We start from the raw sequence: 18,824 nt of genomic DNA, 5'->3' as shown, positions 1-18,824 counted from the left end.
CCTTCATGAGAAGCTGTGGCATTTTTTTATACATTTTTAATTTTTTTTGGTCTACCCTTATTTAACAACTAGTAGGAGCTCTATGTCATTGAGTTTTGTTTTTTTTTCTTTTTTTAAAATGCAGATATATTCAAAATTAAAAATAACTTTTACAACAAACACAGCCAGCAAGAGATACATTATTTTTATTGTGGTTTTTTCTATCTTAAAATGTAGAAACTAAAAAATGTAAAATAATAAGTAAATTTTTGTGCCTACTAATCACTAGACATTGTTTGGTTTTGATTGGCTCTACCATGATCAACCCATTTTCCACATATTAAAAGTATGCAATCTTTATCCTGTAGTAATTTTATACTTTGTGTTGGCTTTTAGGCACTCTGTTGATTCTTGGGTAATGTCAGGAGAGTGTGGTGTGTGAGCATGCATTAAATGCATTTATTATCTTTTCTCCCAATGCCTAAACTCTCCACTTTGAATCTTATATCTGAAATAATTTCATTTCCATTTCCATATAAGATTCTTCTCAAAACAGATTACTTATGAGTATGTATGAGTATGTATGTATGTGTGTATATGTATCTCCAGATTTCATATCAGAAAATTTTAAGTAGTACATCATGATATGCTTTTTCTACCCTTGCTCCCCACATCCTACTTGGTAACAAGCAATTAATAAAGGCTAGAAGAGTCTTCCTCTACTCTTATGATACCTTCTGTTTATAATCACCATTCATTTGTCCATCCCACAAAACCAAATGTAATCTCCTCCTCCAGCCTCCCTTCCAGGTTAAATACATTCATACTAACTTATTTAAACAGTTCTTGAATACAAGACACTTACTAGTTGAAATCTTTTCAACAAAAAAAAAGAAAGGAGACTTATTTTGGGGGAATACATGTTACCTTTCAGGGAAATCATAGTTTATAAGTGATATAGCAGAGAAATTTTCTCTCAAAGCTTACTTTATCAGTCTCTTCAAGGAGGTTGATGACACGATTTAGGTCCATGGTCTTGAAAGCACCCTAAAAGCACACACAACTCTTAGAATTTGTGTCATGAGAATCAAGAAATCACATCAAACACACTATTTTTACATGATATCCCTTGGCAACTTAAAAATATCTTACGACAAAAAGATAGGGGAAGGGGATGATGGAGGGATGGACAAGATGGGTGAAGGGGAGTGAGAGATATAGACTTCCAGTTATGGAATGAATATCATAGGGACGAAAGGTACCAACAGCACAGGAAATATAGTCAATGGCATGTAATAGTGTCTGGTGACAGATGGGAGCTACACTTGTGGTGAGCACAGCATTACTATAGATTTGTGGAATGACTATGTTGTACATCTGAACCTAATGTAATATTATGTGTCAACTATACTTCAATTAAAAAAAGGGGGAGAGTGAAAAGCTTATAAGAGTAAATCAATTTTGGAGTTAAAAGAAAAAAAAAAAGGGCGCCTGGGTGGCTCAGTTGGTTAAGCGACTGCCTTCGGCTCAGGTCATGATCCTGGAGTCCCGGGATCGAGTCCCGCATTGGGCTCCCTGCTCGGCAGGGAGTCTGCTTCTCCCTCTGACCCTCCTCCCTCTCATGCTCTCTGTATCTCATTCTCTCTGTCTCAAATAAATAAATAAAATCTTAAAAAAAAAAAAAAACACAGAAATATTAAAGTGGTCCTCTAAGCAAAGAGAGAGCCTAAAAGTAACACAGACCAGAAAGGAACACAGACAATATACAGTAACAGTCACCTTATAGGAAATACAATGGCACTAAATTCACATCTTTCAATAGCTAGGCTGAACGTAAATGGGCTAAATGCCCCAATCAAAAGACACAGGCTATCAGATTGGATAAAAAAAGACCCATCGATATGCTGTCTGCAAGAGACTCATTTTACACCCAAAGACACCTCCAGATTGAAAGTGAGGGGGTGGAAAACAATTTACCACACTCATGGACATCAAAAGAAAGCTGGGGTGGCAATCCTTATATCAGACAAATTAGATTTTAAACCAATAAGAGAGGAGGAAGGACACTATATCATACTTAAAGGGTCTATCCAACAAGAAGATCTAACAAGTGTAAATATCTATGCCCCTAACTTCGGAACAGCCAATTATATAAGCCAATTAACAACAAAATCAAAGAAAGAAACACATCGACAACAATACAATAATAGTAGGGGACTTTAACACCCCCCCTCACTGCAATGGACAGATCATCTAAGCAAAAGATCAACAAGAAAATAAAGACTTTAAATGACACACTGGACCAAATGGACTTCACAGATCTATTCAGAACATTCCATCCCAAAGCAACAGAATACACATTCTTATCTAGTGCCCAAGGAACATTCTCCAGAATAGATCACATCCTAGGTCACAAGTCAGGTCTCAACCGGTACCAAAAGATTGGGATCATTCCCTGACTATTTTCAGACCACAATGCTTTGAAGCTAGAACTCAATCACAAGAGGAAAGTTGGAAAGAACCCAAATACATCGAGGCTAAAGAGCATCCTACTAAAGAATGAATAGGTCAACCAGGAAATTAAAAAAGAATTTAAAAAAATTCATGGAAACCAATGAAAATGAAAACACAACTGTTCAAAATCTTTGAGATGCAGCAAAGGCGGTCCTAAGGGGAAAGTATATAGCAATACAAGCCTTTCTCAAGAAACAAGAAAGGTCTCAAATACACACCCTAACCCTACACCTAAAGGAGCTGGAGAAAGAACAGCAAATAAAGCCTAAACCCAGCAGGAGAAGAGAAATAATAAAGATCGGAGCAGAAATCAATGAAATAGAAACCAAAAGAACTGTAGAACAGGTCAACGAAACTAGGAGCTGGTTCTTTGAAAGAATTAACAAGATTGATAAAAGAGAAATGACCCAAATAAATAAAATCATGAATGAAAGAAGAGAGATCACAACCAACACCAACGAAATACAAACAATTATAAGAACATATTATGAGCAACTATATGCCAGCAAATTAGATAATCTGGAAGAAATGGACGCATTTCTCGAGATGTATCAACTACCAAAACTGAACCAGGAAGAATTAGAAAACCTGAACAGACCTATAACCACTAAGGAAATTGAAGAAATAATCAAAAATCTCCCAACAAACAAAAGCCCAGGGCCAGATGGCTTCCCAGGGGAATTCTACCAAACATTTCAAGAAGAATTAATACCTATTCTTCTGAAACTGTTCCAAAAAATAGAAATGGAAGGAAAACTTCCAAACTCGTTTTATGAGGCCACCATTACCTTGATGCCAAAGTCAGACAAAGACCCCATCAAAAAGGAGAATTACAGACCAATATCCCTGATGAACATGGATGCAAAAATTCTCACCAAAATACTAGCCAATAGGATCCAACAGTACATTAAAAGTATTATTCACCACGACCAAGTGGGATTTATCCCTGGGCTGCAAGGTTGGTTCAACATCCATAAATCAATCAGTGTGATACAATACATTAACAAAAGAAAGAACAAGAATCATATGATCCTCTCAATAGATGCAGAAAAAGCAGCTGACAAAGTACAGCATCTTTCTTGATCAAAACTCTTCAGAGTATAGGGATAGAGGGTACATACCTCAATATAATAAAAGCCATCTATGGAAAACCCACAGCGAATATCATTCTCAATGGGGAAAACTGAGAGCTTTCCCCCTAAGGTCAGGAATATGGCCGTGATGTCCACTATCACCACTGCTATTCAACATAGTATTAGAAGTCCTAGTCATAGCAATCAGACAACAAAAAGAAATCAAAGGCATCCAAATGGGCAAGGAAGAAGTCAAACTCTCACTCTTTGCAGATGATATGATACTTTATGTGGAAAACCCAAAAGACTCCACCCCAAAACTGCTAGAACTCATACAGGAATTCAGTAAAGTGGCAGGATATAAAATCAATGCATAGAAATCAGTGGCATTCCTATACACCAACAACAAGACAGAAGAAAGAGAAATGAAGGAGTTGATCCCATTTACAATTGCACCCAAAACCGTAAGATACCTAGGAATAAATCTAACCAAAGAGGCAAAGAATCTGTACTCAGAAAACAATAAAATACTCATAAAGAAACTGAGGAAGACACAAAGAAATGGAAAAACGTTCCATGCTCATGGATTGGAAGAACAAATATTGTGACGATGTCAATGCTACCTAGAGCAATCTACACATTTAATGCAATCCCTATCAAAATACCATCAACTTTTTTCAAAGAAATGGAACAAATAATCCTAAAATTTGTATGGAACCAGAAAAGACCCTGAATAGCCAGAGGAATGTTGAAAAAGAAAAGCAAAGCTGGTGGCATCACAATTCCGGACTTTAAGCTCTATTACAAAGCTGTCATCATCAAGACAGTATGGTACTGGCATAAAAACAGACACATCCAGAAATGGACCCTCAACTCTATGGTCAACTAATCTTTGACAAAACAGGAAAGAATGTCCAATGGAAAAAAGAGTTTCTTCAACAAATGATGTTGGAAAAATTGGACAGTCACATGCAGAAGAATGAAACTGGACCATTTCCTTACACCACACACAAAAATAGACTCAAAATGGGGGCGCCTGGGTGGCTCAGTCGTTAAGCGTCTGCCTTTGGCTCAGGTCATGATCCCAGGGTCCTGGGATCCAGCCCCGCATCGGGCTCCCTGCTCAGTGGGAAGCCTGCTTCTTCCTCTCCCACTCCCCCTGCTTGTATTCCCTCTCTCGCTGTGTCTTTCTCTGTCAAATGAATAAATAAAATCTTTTTAAAAAAAAATAGACTCAAAATGGATGAAAGACCTAAATGTGAGACAGGAGTTCATCAAAATCCTAGAGGAGAACACAGGCAGCAACCTCTTCGACCTCAGCCGCAACAACTTCTTCCTAGAAATATCGCCAAAGGCAAGGGGAGCAACGGCAAAAATGAACTATTGGGAACTTCATCAAGATAAAAAGCTTTGCATAGCAAAGGAAACAGTCAACAAAACCAAAGGACAACCGACAGAATGGGAGGAGATATTCGCAAATGACATATCAGATAAAGGGCTAGTATCCAAAATCTATAAAGAACTTATCAAACTCAACACCCAGAGAACAAATAATCCAGTCAAGAAATGGGCAGAAGACATGAACAGACATTTTTCCAAAGAAGACATCCAAATGGCCAACAGACACATGAAAAAGTGCTCAACATCGCTCGGCATCAGGGAAATCCAAATCAAAACCTCAATGAGATACCACCACACACCAGTCAGAATGGCTAAAATTAACAAGTCAGGAAATGACACATGTTGGCGAGAATGTGGAGAAAGGGGAAGCCTCCTACACTGTTCGTGGGAATGCAAGCTGGTGTAGCCACTCTGGAAAACAGTATGGAGGTTCCTCATGAAGTTGAAAATAGAGCTACCATACGACCCAGCCTTTGCACTACTGGGTATTTATCCTAAAGATACAAATGTAGGGATCCGAAGGGGTACGTGCACCCTGATGTTTATAGCAGCAATGTCCACAATAGCCAAACTGTGGAAAGAGCCAAGATGTCCATCGACAGATGAATGGATAAAGAAGATGTGGTGTATATATATATATGATGGAATATTATGCAGCCATCAAAAAACCCCCAAATCTTGCCATTTGCAACGACGTGGATGGAACTAGAGGGTATTATACTAAGCAAAATAAGTCAATCAGAGAAAGACATGTATCATATGATCTCACTGATATGAGGGATTCTTAATCTCAGGAAACAAACTGAGGGTTGCTGGAGTGGGGGGTGGGGTGGGAAGGATGGGGTGACTGGGTGATAGACACTGGGGAGGGTATGTGCTATGGTGAGCGCTGTGAATTGTGTAAGACTGTTGAATCACAGACCTGTACCTCTGAAACAAATAATACATTATATGTTAAAAAAAAAAAAAAGAAGATAATAGGAAGGGAAATATGAAGGCGGGGAATTGGAGGGGGAGACGAACCATGAGAGACTATGGACTCTGAGAAACAAACTGAGGGTTCTAGAGGGGAGGGGGTGGGAGGATGGGTTAGCCCGATGATGGGTATTAAAGAGGGCACGTACTGAATGGAGCACTGGGTGTTATACGCAAACAATGAATCATGGAACACTACATCAAAAACTAATGATGTAATGTATGGTGATTAACATAACATAATAAAATAAAAATTAAAAAAACCACGCCTCTTGAATTCTAGTATTATCTTATAATTTTACTCTCTTTAAATTTTATTAGTCCTGAAAGGCCCAAGGATGCATCTGGAATAATAGCACTTCCATACTTTGGAAAGTGAAATGATCCTGTACATAGATATTACACATCCCAAGCATGCAAATTACACTGAGTTTGCCTACGCAGATATACATAAGACTTGCCTCTAAACTACAGGTAGGAGATTACCTTCCTGAACAAGGAAGATTATCCCCTCTCTCAGTTAGTACCAGCATTCTTACAGTCATCTGCATTAGAAAACAGAATGTTGCGGTTCCTGGGTGGCTCAGTCGGTTAAGCATCTGCTTTCGACTCAGACTCAGGTCATGATCCTGGAGTCTGGGGATCCAGCCCCCTGTGGGGCTTCCTGCTCAGCAGGGAGTCTGTTTCTCCCTCCCCCCCCATACCCCCTGCTTGTGCACACTCTCTCTCAAATAAATAAATATAATCTTAAAGAAAAAAAGAAAAAGAAAACAGAATGTCCAAGGTCTATAAATTTTATATCTTAAATATTTCTTGAGCCCATGCCATCTTACTGATTTATTCAGCTCTCATCTCTCACTCATTTGGGAAGTTTCCCTGTTGTTCTCCTTGCCTCTACTCTTGCACAGTTAAACATGGGTCTTCTACTCTAGGTTTGGATAATAAAACTCAAATCTGAATATAACTCATCTAAATCATTCAATGACTCTCCATTAATGGCCCTCACTCCTCCTATATTTTCATTTGTTGTGATAATCCTATTCCTCTCCTTGGTTAACCCCCACATGTGCTTCAAAACTCAGCTCAGGTGTTTGCCTCCCCAAGGGATGAAAAAGTATAGAACAAATATCCTTCCTTTGTGCTCGCATAGTACCCTACGGGCATACCCATTACAATTCCCATCATAGTTCTAAAATGATTTGCATGTTTATCCCCTACCACACCCGGCCCCAAAGCTCACTTGAAGACAAAGACTTGTTCTCTGGCATCCCCAGCACCAAAAACTGGGCCTGGCATATAAAGTTATTTGTAGGTAAGTGGAGAAGGGAGCAGAGGTGCTATCATCCCAAATTTAAGTAGTTATACAAAAATTTTTTGTATACTATTTTCTCTTTTTGTTTACATGTATAAATACATGTATTTATATACTGTTTTCTTATTGGTTACATGTGTAAATACCTAATTTCACTTAGTGTTAACACCATTTTATTTTCTGATTTTTAAATCTATAATACATACCTTTCCATATTTCTACATAGATATTATTCCATTGCCTCTTAAATCTAGAATTTCCTTTCCTTTCACAATTACAAACTCATATTCTGATTTCAGGCAGTGTCTTTCAAAAACAATTTTGAGCTAGGTATTCTAATTTTAAGTCTGTAGAATAAGTAATTGGGTGAGTTTATTAACTCAAAATGATTTTTCTTAAAAAATTAATGAAAAATGATTTACTAAATACTGATCTATACCTGGTATTATGGTTATCCTTAAAAACTGTTATATTTTACTGTTAACTGCTTAACTGATTACATTTACTGTTACCAAAAAATTTGATGAATACAATTTTGCCTTCTAAGATTTGGGGATTTAACAGTGCCATCTACCACTACCTCAGTTGTCTTCTTTTTTCCTCTTGTGTTCTCTGAGAAATATATATAGTGAGTTTTTATTTTCAGATTTTCTGAAATATTGGCTTTGAGGGCTGGAAGGCATATGGAAATGTAAAGTCAATGCAAAATTTTCTTTTTAATACCTGCATGTATTATCAGAATTGTTCCCTCAAATGAGCAGGTATAACTTTTATTAAAAAACAGAGAGTAGTAAAGATTAGAGCATAGGTTCCTCTCAGATTTCTGTTGCATTATTACTTCATACTACTCTGTGTTTTACTTGCTTGGCATATATTATATTTCTAAGATTTCTCCTTCACTCCCTCCGTTAGCCTTTTCTCCTTCCACAGGTATTTATAAGCAGCTTCTAGGTTTCAGAAACTGCTAGGTATGGGGCACAACATTGCTCTGACTTCAAGTAGCTATCAGTCTGGAATGGAATACAAGTACAGATAACATGCTACAAAATGCTTCACGGATGCTGCAAAGTGTACTCTGGAAGCATACAAACTAGGCACAGAAAGGCATAGGACAGCTTTCGGAAGAAGTAATCTGCAGGCAGAGGTGAGACGGAGTAAGATTTGAGATGAACTGAAGGTTTGAGAGATGGAGATGGGGGAGTAGCATGTGTGAGGGCCTGGAGGAAGAGAAAATAAGACATTGAGAAGATGGAGAGGAGCTCACTAGGTTGGAGAAGATAGTACAGGGAATAGTGGCTATAAATGATGCTAATTAGGTAAGGAAAGGTCAAATAGATGTGAGAAACAAAGGCAAAAGAAAACTTAAATTTCCTTACTACTTACAGCCCAATCCCAAGTCCTTGAAACAGGCGGAGTGACATTCCTCTAGGGACTCAGCTGCCTCAATGTTAATACTTTGCTAAGGGCAAAAAGGCAATCTTAGCCCAACCCCCAGGATCCTGTAAATCTACTTTAGCATATAAAAATTCTTTTGGAAACTTCCTTTCTCTCACTCCCTCCCCTCCAAGATACATGTTGGCAATCATCCTCCAAGCATATGACCCACCAATATATATCTGAAGAGTCTCATAACTGAGTTTTTACTAAACAGTAATAAATGACCTTTTCCTAACAATAGCTAGCCCCCTCAGGATCCTGGAAACCTTGTTTCCAAAAATACCTGGGAGGCTTACACTATCCCTAAACCCCTCCTAACTTGAAAGTCTATAATGGGCCACTCCTCAGGAGCCCAGAGCAGCTCTTTCTGCCCACGGGTCCTGTCCCCATACTTTAATAAAACCCTTCTGCACCAAAGACTTCTCAAGAATTCTTTCTTGGCCATCAGCTTTGAATCCTAACATCTTTCCTACAACAAAATCATGAATAACAATAATGATCATAACATGATGGCGATATCTATTTCCAGGTACAGTCATAAGCACTTTACATGTATTTATTAATTGAATTCTATGAGGTAGGTACTATTATCAACTCCATTTTACAGAAGGCCTTGTATGTTATGCTAAGGATCTTTAGAGGCTATTGAATGGTTTGAGAGACTGTATATAAACAGACAATGGCCAGACTGTATATGGCAACAGAACTCTCGCCTACAATCTTTGCAGCAACCAAACTGAAGAGCAATTTACTCAGGGAAGTCAGGATTTGGCCAATGACTGCCAGATTCCCTTTTTTTTGCCCCTCATATGCTATGTAGGGCCAACCAGAAAAAGCCAAATATGCTTCCCAAATCAATCACATAGAATGCCTTGTTTGTAGGTAGCCCACCTCCAGCTTCCCATGTTAACAACCTCCAACCAGAGCATACCAGAAGCGTTCCTTTTTTTTCACTTCAAAGCTTCCCTGCCTGCCTTGGAGTCTCTGCCAAATTAAGTAATGATGGCTGACTCTCTTTCTATAGTAAGTTCTGAATATTAAATAGTCCCTGCTTATTCTCATTAAGGTGGTCTTTGTTTATTTCCACAGGCTTTAACCAGAGGAGCATAACAATAAAAAGGTAATTTAGTTTGCTGAGTAGAGACTGAATTGGAAAGGTCTAGGATGAACTGGAAAGGAGGTGGGAGCCATCTGTAAAGGGCCCTCACTAAGGTACTGGCACAGACAAAAGGGAATGGACTGAAAAACATCAAGGAGGTAGAATCAGTGGGACCTAAGGAGTGATTTGATTTCGTGGGAGAGAGAAGCAAAGGTGATGATGACTCCTGGGCTTGAGGAATTATAGAAGTATTGGCAAACTTTGCTGAGACAGGAAAGTCTGGACGAACAGGCTTGTGTTGAGGCTGGAGATAAGTTAAATTGGGGGGCAGAGATTTCCAAATCAGAGGCTTAAAGTAATAATTGTAAGAGTTTGGGTAGATGAGAGCACACAGCAGAGTGAAGCAAAAGAGGACATACAGAGGTTAAGTATCAAAATAATTGCTGTTATATTTATGGAGAATTGTAAAAACATTTAACAAAACCTTTTAAAATCAAAAGTTTAATAAGCTGTTTTGAAGAAAATTGAACCTTCACTTACAGGTATAGGATCAACTTATCTTCCCATTTTACCAAGAGACATGTCAAAGGGGAGAAATCCTGCTCATTTGATATATACTTATAGGAAAAGGAATTAACATTTACTGTGGTCCTTTTATATATCTGGCAATTTATGTCTTTTTTTATGTGTCTGGCACTTTATATCTTTTCTTTCTTTCTTATTTTCTTCCTCTCTGTCTCTTTCTCTCTTTCTTTCTTTCTCTTTCTCTCTTTCTCTAGTAGGTAGGTTCCATGCTCAACGTGGAGCTTGAACTCATGACCCTGAGATCAAGAGTCGTATCCTCTACCAATGGAGCCAGCAGGTGCACCTCCCTTTTTTTTTTTTTAAACTTTATATCTCAATTAGTCCTCAATTTTACCATATAAACTTAGTATTATTATCCTGTTGAAACTGGGACCTGTTAAGATCACAGAGCTAGTAGCTGGGCTAGCAGGTTTGTCTGATGCAGGAGTGCTGGTTCTTTGCACCTTAGTTCTCTGCCTGACTTCTCAATTGAACACAGAGATTATTTCTAGCAATTACTCTAAAACTTGGGTAGGCAATTTTAATGACACAGTCCATGACAGTATTACAGACAGTGGCAGGATAGGACATCAACTAGAAGATTGTGGAGGTTTTCAGAGGGAGAGCAAATTTGGGCAAGGAAGCTCAGCCATGATATCTATGCAAGTCAAGTAATCACAATTTACTTAGTCTACAAATATTTTTTAGTGCTTACACTGTGTCAGACATTGTTCTAGATGCTAAAGATACAGTATTGAATAAAACATACAAAATCTCCTGCTTTCATATAGAATCAATGTATTTTGTTTTGTACAGTGAAGAAAACCATCAAGAAAACAAAAAGACAACCTACTGAATGGGAAAAGATATTTGCAAATGACATTTCTGATAAGGAATTAATATCCAAAATATATAAAGAACTTACATAACTCAACACCAAAAAAACCCCCAAACAATCCAATTAAAAAATGTGCAGAGGACATAAATCGGTATATGTCTTCTTTTTCCAAAGAAGACATATAGAGGGCCAACAGACATGTGAAAACAACAACAACATTACTAACAATCAGGGAAATGCAAACCAAAATCACAGTGAGATATCACCTTATACCTGTCAGAATGGCTAAAATTAAAAAGATAAGAAATAACAAGTGTTGGTGAGGATGTGGAGAAAAAGGAACCCTCGTACACTGTTGGTAGGATGTAAATTGGTGCAGCCACTATGGAAAACAGTATGGAGGTTCCTCAAAAAGTTAAAAAGTAGAACTATCATATGACCTAATAATACCACCCCTGGATATTTACCCAAAAGAAAACAAAAACACTAGGGCGCCTGGGTGGCTCAGTCGTTAAGCGTCTGCCTTCGGCTCAGGTCATGATCCCAGGGTCCTGGGATCGAGCCCCACATCGGGATCCCTGCTCGGCAGGAAGCCTGCTTCTCTTTCTCCCACTCCCCCTGCTTGTGTTCCTGCTCTCGCTCTCTCTCTCTCTGTCAAATAAATAAATAAAATCTTTAAAAAAAAAAAAAAAAAAAAAAAAGAAAACAAAAACACTAATTCCAAAAGATATATGCACCCCTATGCTTACTGCAGCATTATTTACAATAGCCAAGATATGGAAGCGACCAAAGTGTTCAATGACATGTGAATGGGCAAGGAAGATGTAATATATACATACTTTGGGATATTACACAGCCATAAAAAAAGATGAGATTGTGCCATTTGTGACAACATGGATGGACCTACAGGGTATTATGCTAAGTGAAATAAATCAAACTGAGAAAGACAAATACCATATGATTTCACTCATATGTGGAATCTAACAAAAAAACAAACGAATAAACAAACAAAAAGCAGAATCAGATCTATAAATACAGAGAACAAACTGATGGTTGCCAGAGGGGAGAGAATGGTGGGGATGGGCCAAATGGGTGAAGGGGAATAGGAGATACAGGCTTCCAGTTATGGAATGAATAAGTCACAGGGATGAGAGGTACAGCATAGAGAATATAGTCAATGATATTATAATAGCACTGCATGGTGACAGATGGTAGCTACGCTTGCGGTGAGCATAGCATCATGTACAAACCTGTGAAATCACTGTGTTGTACAGTTGGAACCTGCTAGCCCAGTTATTAGCTTTGTGACCTTAACAAGTAAGGCCCCAGCTTCAGCAACAGGATAATAATACTAAGTTTATATGGTAAAGTTGAGGACTAAGTAAGATATAATGTTTAAAAAAATTTTTACTCTGAGCTCAGAGTCACGGGGGAGAAGGACACATAAGCATTAAGATAAATTTCCTACACTTAAGGAACCCATATTCTAGGGGCAGAGACAAAATTTAGACAAATGAAACAGGTGCCAACATAACACAAGTGATAATTAGGGGAGAAATGGTGTGACTCAGACTTGGACTATGCTCATTTATGAGAGGATTTATGAGGGTGAAGATAAATGGGAAGTGCTTCCTATTGGGAGAGTACTTTATGTCAGAGAGGCAGGATCTGGAGGTAGGGTAAGGTTTAAATTCAGAAAAAAGGGGAGGGCATTCATTCAGTAAATATTTAATATCACCTCTTGAGTACCAGGTATTGTGCTGGGTGCTACTGGGGAATCCTGGGAGATTATGGGGGGGACACTACAGGAAAAAACTACCAGCAAGAATTCTGCCCTCGTGGCACTAAACAGAGCATCCAGTACAGATGAGTTCAGATAATGCATTGGGAAACCCTGAAAACACAACAGAATAGACCTGAGGCACTTTAGGGATGGCAGACTTTGGATATCATCTAGTTCAGTGGTTTTGAGGCTAAAGATCACTTGAGAGAGCTTTTTAAAAAGTCCCAGACTCCACACAGGGGATTATGATTCAGTAGGTGTGAGTTAGGGCCCAGGTATGTACAGTTTTTTTAACTGCTCAGACAACTGTGATGGTCACCCTGGTTCGGGGAACACTCATCTAACATAGGCTTGTTTTATAGAAAAGGGAACAAAGCCTAGAGAATTAAATGATCTGGTCAGTGTAATTATATTTGGTGAGGTAAGCAATAAGAAGCTTTTGTGGAATCCTAAAGAGGGGTGGGGCTCAGAGGGAGAAAGGAGGACAATAAAGTGGTATTTACAGGAAACAGATTGGGAAGAGAGGGAGAGGTGCTGACTAGGATGTGACATTAATCCAAGATTGACTGAAACCTTGTGGTGACAAGAAAAGAGATCCATATGAAACTACCTCCTACAGCTTTCCAGGTGTTACCTGTGAAATTCTGTAGCACTCTTCATACCCTACTGCAGCTATAACACAGTAAGCATTGCTACTTAGAGTGGGAAATGGGGTCTTCCAACCAGTAGCAATGGCATCATCACCTGGAAATCTGTTAGGCAGAATCCAGGGCTCCTCCCCAGCCCTACAGAATCATAATCTGTATTTTAGTAAGATCCCCAGGCGTTCCAAATGCACACTAAAGTTTGAGAAGCACTGCTCTAAAGGGCTTCCAATTCTTTAGAATGAGAGCAACATTAAAATAAATAGGAAATAGATAAAGGTAAACAATTTGTGATTTCAAGCATAGGATGGAGTTGGCTTAATGAACTGAGGTAGACTCGCCAAAGTCACTTTTAGCTACCGGATACACTGTATCTCAAGTGTTCCAAGAGTTCTAAGAATCTTTCCTCCACTGGTCTGAGGCAAAAGTCTAAAAGTTTATCAGTTTAATGATGGCAAAGACTGCTAGACCCCACTTGAGTAAAGAAACTGAGTAACTGTTAACTTCTCATGGCCTTAGGGTCCTCATTTGTAAAAATAACCAAACAAAACCCAAAAATGCTGAATGATCATTTCTCCCAGCTCTAAAAAGTTTTTATTTCATTTCTTTTGAGAGAAACTGCCTTCTTCTGCTCCAGTAATTTAAAAAATATTAATGCTTCTACAAATAGTTATTAATAAGCTAAGAACTCTAATAGAAATTGATTTCTTCCTGGATGACAATCCAAGGCTCTGTAAGGAGGGGTAATAATGAAAGAAGAGGAAAAAAGAAAGGGAAGGGAGAAAATACACACACATACACACCAGGTTTACCTGTTTTGCTTTACTTGATATGTTGTAGACTATTTTGGCAATGGCTTGTTAAAAGTTACTTCCCATTTTTTTCTTTTTAACCCGTATTAGCCTACCTCATATAACCTTGCCACTGCCCCTACCCTTCGGCTCTCGTCCCCCCGCCCCCTTTTTTACACTGAGTGAAGGAACAAGGAGAGCCGTCAGATACCAAATTCACCTACTTCTCAGTTGTGCTGTGTCTGGGAGAATGGCGGTAGATTTGAGACCCCCTGTAGCCTTGCGAGTGGAGAGCTGCTGTTCCTGAAAGTCCTTCTTCTCCCCGTCAGATTGGAATACTTCCACAAAACTGATTAGGTCAATTCCCCTAGCATTCCGCTCCTCCTCATGAAAAGTGTTGTTGCTCCGCAGGTTATTACAGTGTAAATGTCACACAGTACTCAGAGAGCTCAACCTTATTCCCAAAGAAGAGGTCCCCAGTCAACTGGCCACTCCCAAGGAACTCTCCAAGGTTCCAGGATGTGGACGTAGGAGACAGGGTTCCTGACGCAGCCTGAGACTAGCAAAACCTCAACAGGAATTCCCATAGTGACCCCACGCCATCAAGTGTGAGGAGGCAGGGCAGGATTCCTTCATAGTATTCACGTTTTAGGGTTTGATCAGTACTCTCTAGGGAGGAGCAATGGAACCCTAGCATGTTAACGACTTAGAGTTTCTAAACACCTCCGCCACCAGTGGAGATCCAGCCGAGGGTTCTGAAGTGAAATACCTCAACAGACCGACTTGGAAGAATTAATATTGTATTCATAATAAAGGTAAACTCAAAACCCAGATACAAGTACAGTAAAATATATAAGGTTTGTTCTTTCTCGATTCATTCCGACTCCATCACCAGCTTCCTATTTCATATGAAAACGAGGCTAATTTCTAATTTTAACAGCGTTTTCCTCCCCTCTAGGTGCAGGTTTTAAAATAGCAGCAAATTTAAACACGAGAGAATTTAGGCCTATATCAAGAACATCACTTGATAACAGGTATCTACATATAAGCCCAGTGCAAACAAAATGGTCATCAACTCCATTTTTTTTTCCCCCCACTAAAAACGTTTCATTGCCTCCCAGACCTTCGTGGTCACACTTTCCGAAGAAGAGCGGCAAAACCTCGCTTACTCTGTTTAGAGAGACGCTCCGGGAGAAGCTCGCGCCACAAGTCCCCGGACAGGTTGGCTGACGACAGCCAACCCCTCCCTCAGGCGGCGCAGTTCTCGAAGGCATCAGCTCCGCGCCTGGAACCTCGGTCCCGCGGGTTCCGATAGTTTCCATTCCGGCCCCCATTTCCGCTCTTGATGCCCCCAGTACTCGTCCCTGTCCCCAGATCTCAACGTCCCCCCCACACTTCCCAAAGCACAGACACCCGTCCGTACCTGCGCTTCCTCGTCCTCCGTCACCACCCCGACCACCGGGATGTGGCGAGTGCTCCTGGACCTGATCTTGCCTCCGGGTTCCTGGACCTCGGCCGTCGCACCGGCCCCCGCTGTCCACATGGCTGCAGCGGCGGAGTGAGGGATGGAAGGGAGGGTCCTTCTGTCCTACCCTGTTCCCGTTAGCTGCAGGACCCAAAGAGACCCCGCCACAGAAAAGGGAAGGCCGCCTGAGAGCCGCTACAGTCGCGAAAAGCCCCGGGGGTCCGACAGTGGCCCCGGCCACCGCGACGCCAGCCGCATCACCCCGCCGCAGCCCACCGGCCGACTTTGGCTCTAGCGGGCTGGCCGGTTGTTAACAAGCCAGCGCGTTGCTAGGGGCGGGGCCGGGGCTGCAGAAGCGCCGGCTCTTACGGAAGCCCGGGGAGCCAAACTACCCCAAACCCTAATGTGTCTCCACGCTCGCAGTGGCTGGGTTTGCTCGCGCGCGGGAAGGAGGAGGCAGTAGAAGACTTCGGTACGTAGTAGTGGAGTGTTACCTTGGCGTTACGTGTCTCAGTCTTGCTAGTTTGCGCTGGGCCTTCTTAAATCTCCCCTGCTAGAACCTCCAAACAAGCTCTCAAGGGCCTTCTTAAATCAATCATGAGTGGGTGGAGAAATGAGAGGTGGATGTCGGACACGAGAGTGATGGATGATGGATATATAGTGGTAGAAGCGGAGCAGTTTATCGTCGCGGAGAAGTGACCAGTGTCACCGACATTCCCTGCCTTTTATCTCTTTTGTACTTTAGTGGCTCTACCAGACAGTTAAATAACAAACAAGATATTGTACACAGTGTTACAGGCTTTTGAGTCAAATCATGGAATCTAGAGCAAATTAACACAAGGAAGCCCCACTTTCCCCATCTTTTCTCGTCAGTTTTTCACTTTTCTTACCAATAGGATTGCTGTGAGAGGGTAGTATGAGATGGTAGTTTTGTAAAGCGGTGCTTGGCATTTAATAAGTACTCAGGTAAATGGTCAGGATTATCTTTATCTTTATTATTGTGTTATCTATCCATCGTATCCTGAGTAATGACACAAGAAGGGTCAAGACTTTAATGGAAAGCTGCTCATGATAATCACCAGTATAACTTAATCACCCCCAAAGCCGTGGCTATGAAAACATATCTTAAAATCCTTTAAACCTTTCAGTCTTTTTTTTTAGGCTTCAGAAACTCTTCAAGATTTAAACGTGAATTTTTATATTGTCTATAAAGTTTATAGCCTTAAAAATTACACGTAACAAACTTCGTGAAAATTTCACTTCACCTCCCAGCATTTCTCTCATTTGTAGAATGAGCTGGTTGGTCGGTGATTTCTAAGGTTCCTTAACCGGTTCAAACATCCGACATTTGACTCAATGACATTTCTGGTGATACAAATAAAAAGAAACAGAAAAACTAGATTGGGCATGGAAGCACTTGATGTAAATCATAGCCAAAGGAACCAAGCTTTTTTGAAAGAGAATTGAGCATTTCTAGTAACTATTTCCTCACTTACGTTTATTCTTCCACTTTCCTCATCCCAGGTTCCTTGAAACTGCCCTGAGGTCACCTACACTGTGGTCAAGGTCTGTGGACACTTTCCTGTCCTCATCTTGCTGTACTTAATCTCTAGTATTTTACCCTATTGACCACTCTCCCCTCCCTGTGACTCCCTTGCCTCGACTTCAGCATTCTTTTTTTCTTTTATCTTTACAGCTACTTACTGGTATTTTTAGAGCTCCTCTCAGACCTTACAACTAGAGGTGGGTTCAGTAGGTCTAAGGTTGCTATTACTGCAGGAGAGTGTAAAGGGTGTGTCAAGTGTATTAATGTCAGCTAAATTGCTGTTGCACATTCTGAGTATACCACATCAAAAGGAGAGACTGAAATCACTTGAATAAACACAGTGGAATTCTGTGAGAATGGCACCCAAATATAGTATAGTAATGGAGAGCTGACAACTGGATGATTTGGTTATTCTTTGTGTGTTGAGCCTGGCATCTCAGAAGGAAAGATGCAGAGGAGGGACTGTGAAGAAAAATTTTCCACTTAAAGCAGAGCTTATTTGGCGGTTATCAACTGACTATTGTGTTTCAACACAATAGGCTGATTCTGATAAGGGTCCATAAACCTCAGTGACTGGAAAGTGACACTCTCCTCATTGGACTTAATTGCACTTTCCTGACACACAAGCACAAGGATATTTACTTTACTTCAATTGTTTACAAACCTATATATTCATTCTGTCCTATATCCAGAGCACCAGTTTCCAATGCTTAATTAGCATAACTCCCATGAGCTTCCCCTTTCTAGCACTTAAAAACTCTTCTCCGTCTCAGTGAAATCAGTGAAATTCTTCATAGAAATGGGTTGCCTTACCTGGGAAGTTAAAAGATCCCAATTTTGTGTTTTTTTGTTTTTTCGTTTTTAGCTCTAATGGTATTTGTTTTACTCTGAGAGTGAGAGGCAACCAGGTGAGAAGCAACCAACACTCCACATTCAAGCCATCTTGAATGAATTATTTGTTGTTTTACGAAGCTACCAAGCTTCTTCCTGCCTTACCTTTGCATATGTTGTGCATGGGACTGTCTGCAGATGTTTAGCTCCCTATGAAACTCAGCTCATGTGACTTTGGGGGGGGGAACCTTCTTTACATCCTCTGTTAGATGCCACTTTGTCATATGGTTTTGTACTCACCACATACTTAGTGGTATTTATTGACTCAGTTGCCCAACCCCTTCCTACTAGAGACTTTCGAAAGCAAGGAGAACCTCTTATCCAGATTTGCACCCCAAACCCTCAGCACAGTATCTAGAGTAGTGTTTCTCAAAATTTAGCATGCATCAGAATCATCTGGAAAGCTAATTAAAACCAACACCTGAGCCCCACCTCCAGCGTCAGCTTCAGTTAAGTCTGGGGTCCAAGGGTTTGCACGTGTAACAAGTTACTGGGTGATGTTTTGCTCCTGG

General features: G+C 40.2%; 1 protein-coding gene across 3 annotated transcripts in view; it reads right to left on the bottom strand.

Annotated features, from left to right (window-relative positions):
* Positions 1–15,953, bottom strand: part of CFAP69 (cilia and flagella associated protein 69) — a 57,250-nt gene extending 41,297 nt beyond the window's left edge. For all 3 annotated transcript variants that reach the window (XM_021689758.1, XM_044920132.1, XM_021689759.1), the window contains exons 1-2: positions 15,834–15,953; positions 967–1,026 (exon numbers count right to left, since the gene is read on the bottom strand). In XM_021689758.1, the coding sequence (XP_021545433.1) occupies positions 967–1,026; positions 15,834–15,953 (180 nt within the window). The remainder of the gene's footprint in view (positions 1–966; positions 1,027–15,833) is intronic.
* Between the last annotated feature and the right edge of the window lie 2,871 nt (positions 15,954–18,824).

This window comes from Neomonachus schauinslandi, chromosome 12 (genome assembly GCF_002201575.2).
Source record: "Neomonachus schauinslandi chromosome 12, ASM220157v2, whole genome shotgun sequence".
Lineage (NCBI taxonomy): Eukaryota > Metazoa > Chordata > Mammalia > Carnivora > Phocidae > Neomonachus > Neomonachus schauinslandi.
The sequence above is the reverse complement of the archived record's forward strand: the minus strand, read 5'-3'. Positions and strand labels throughout refer to the sequence as shown.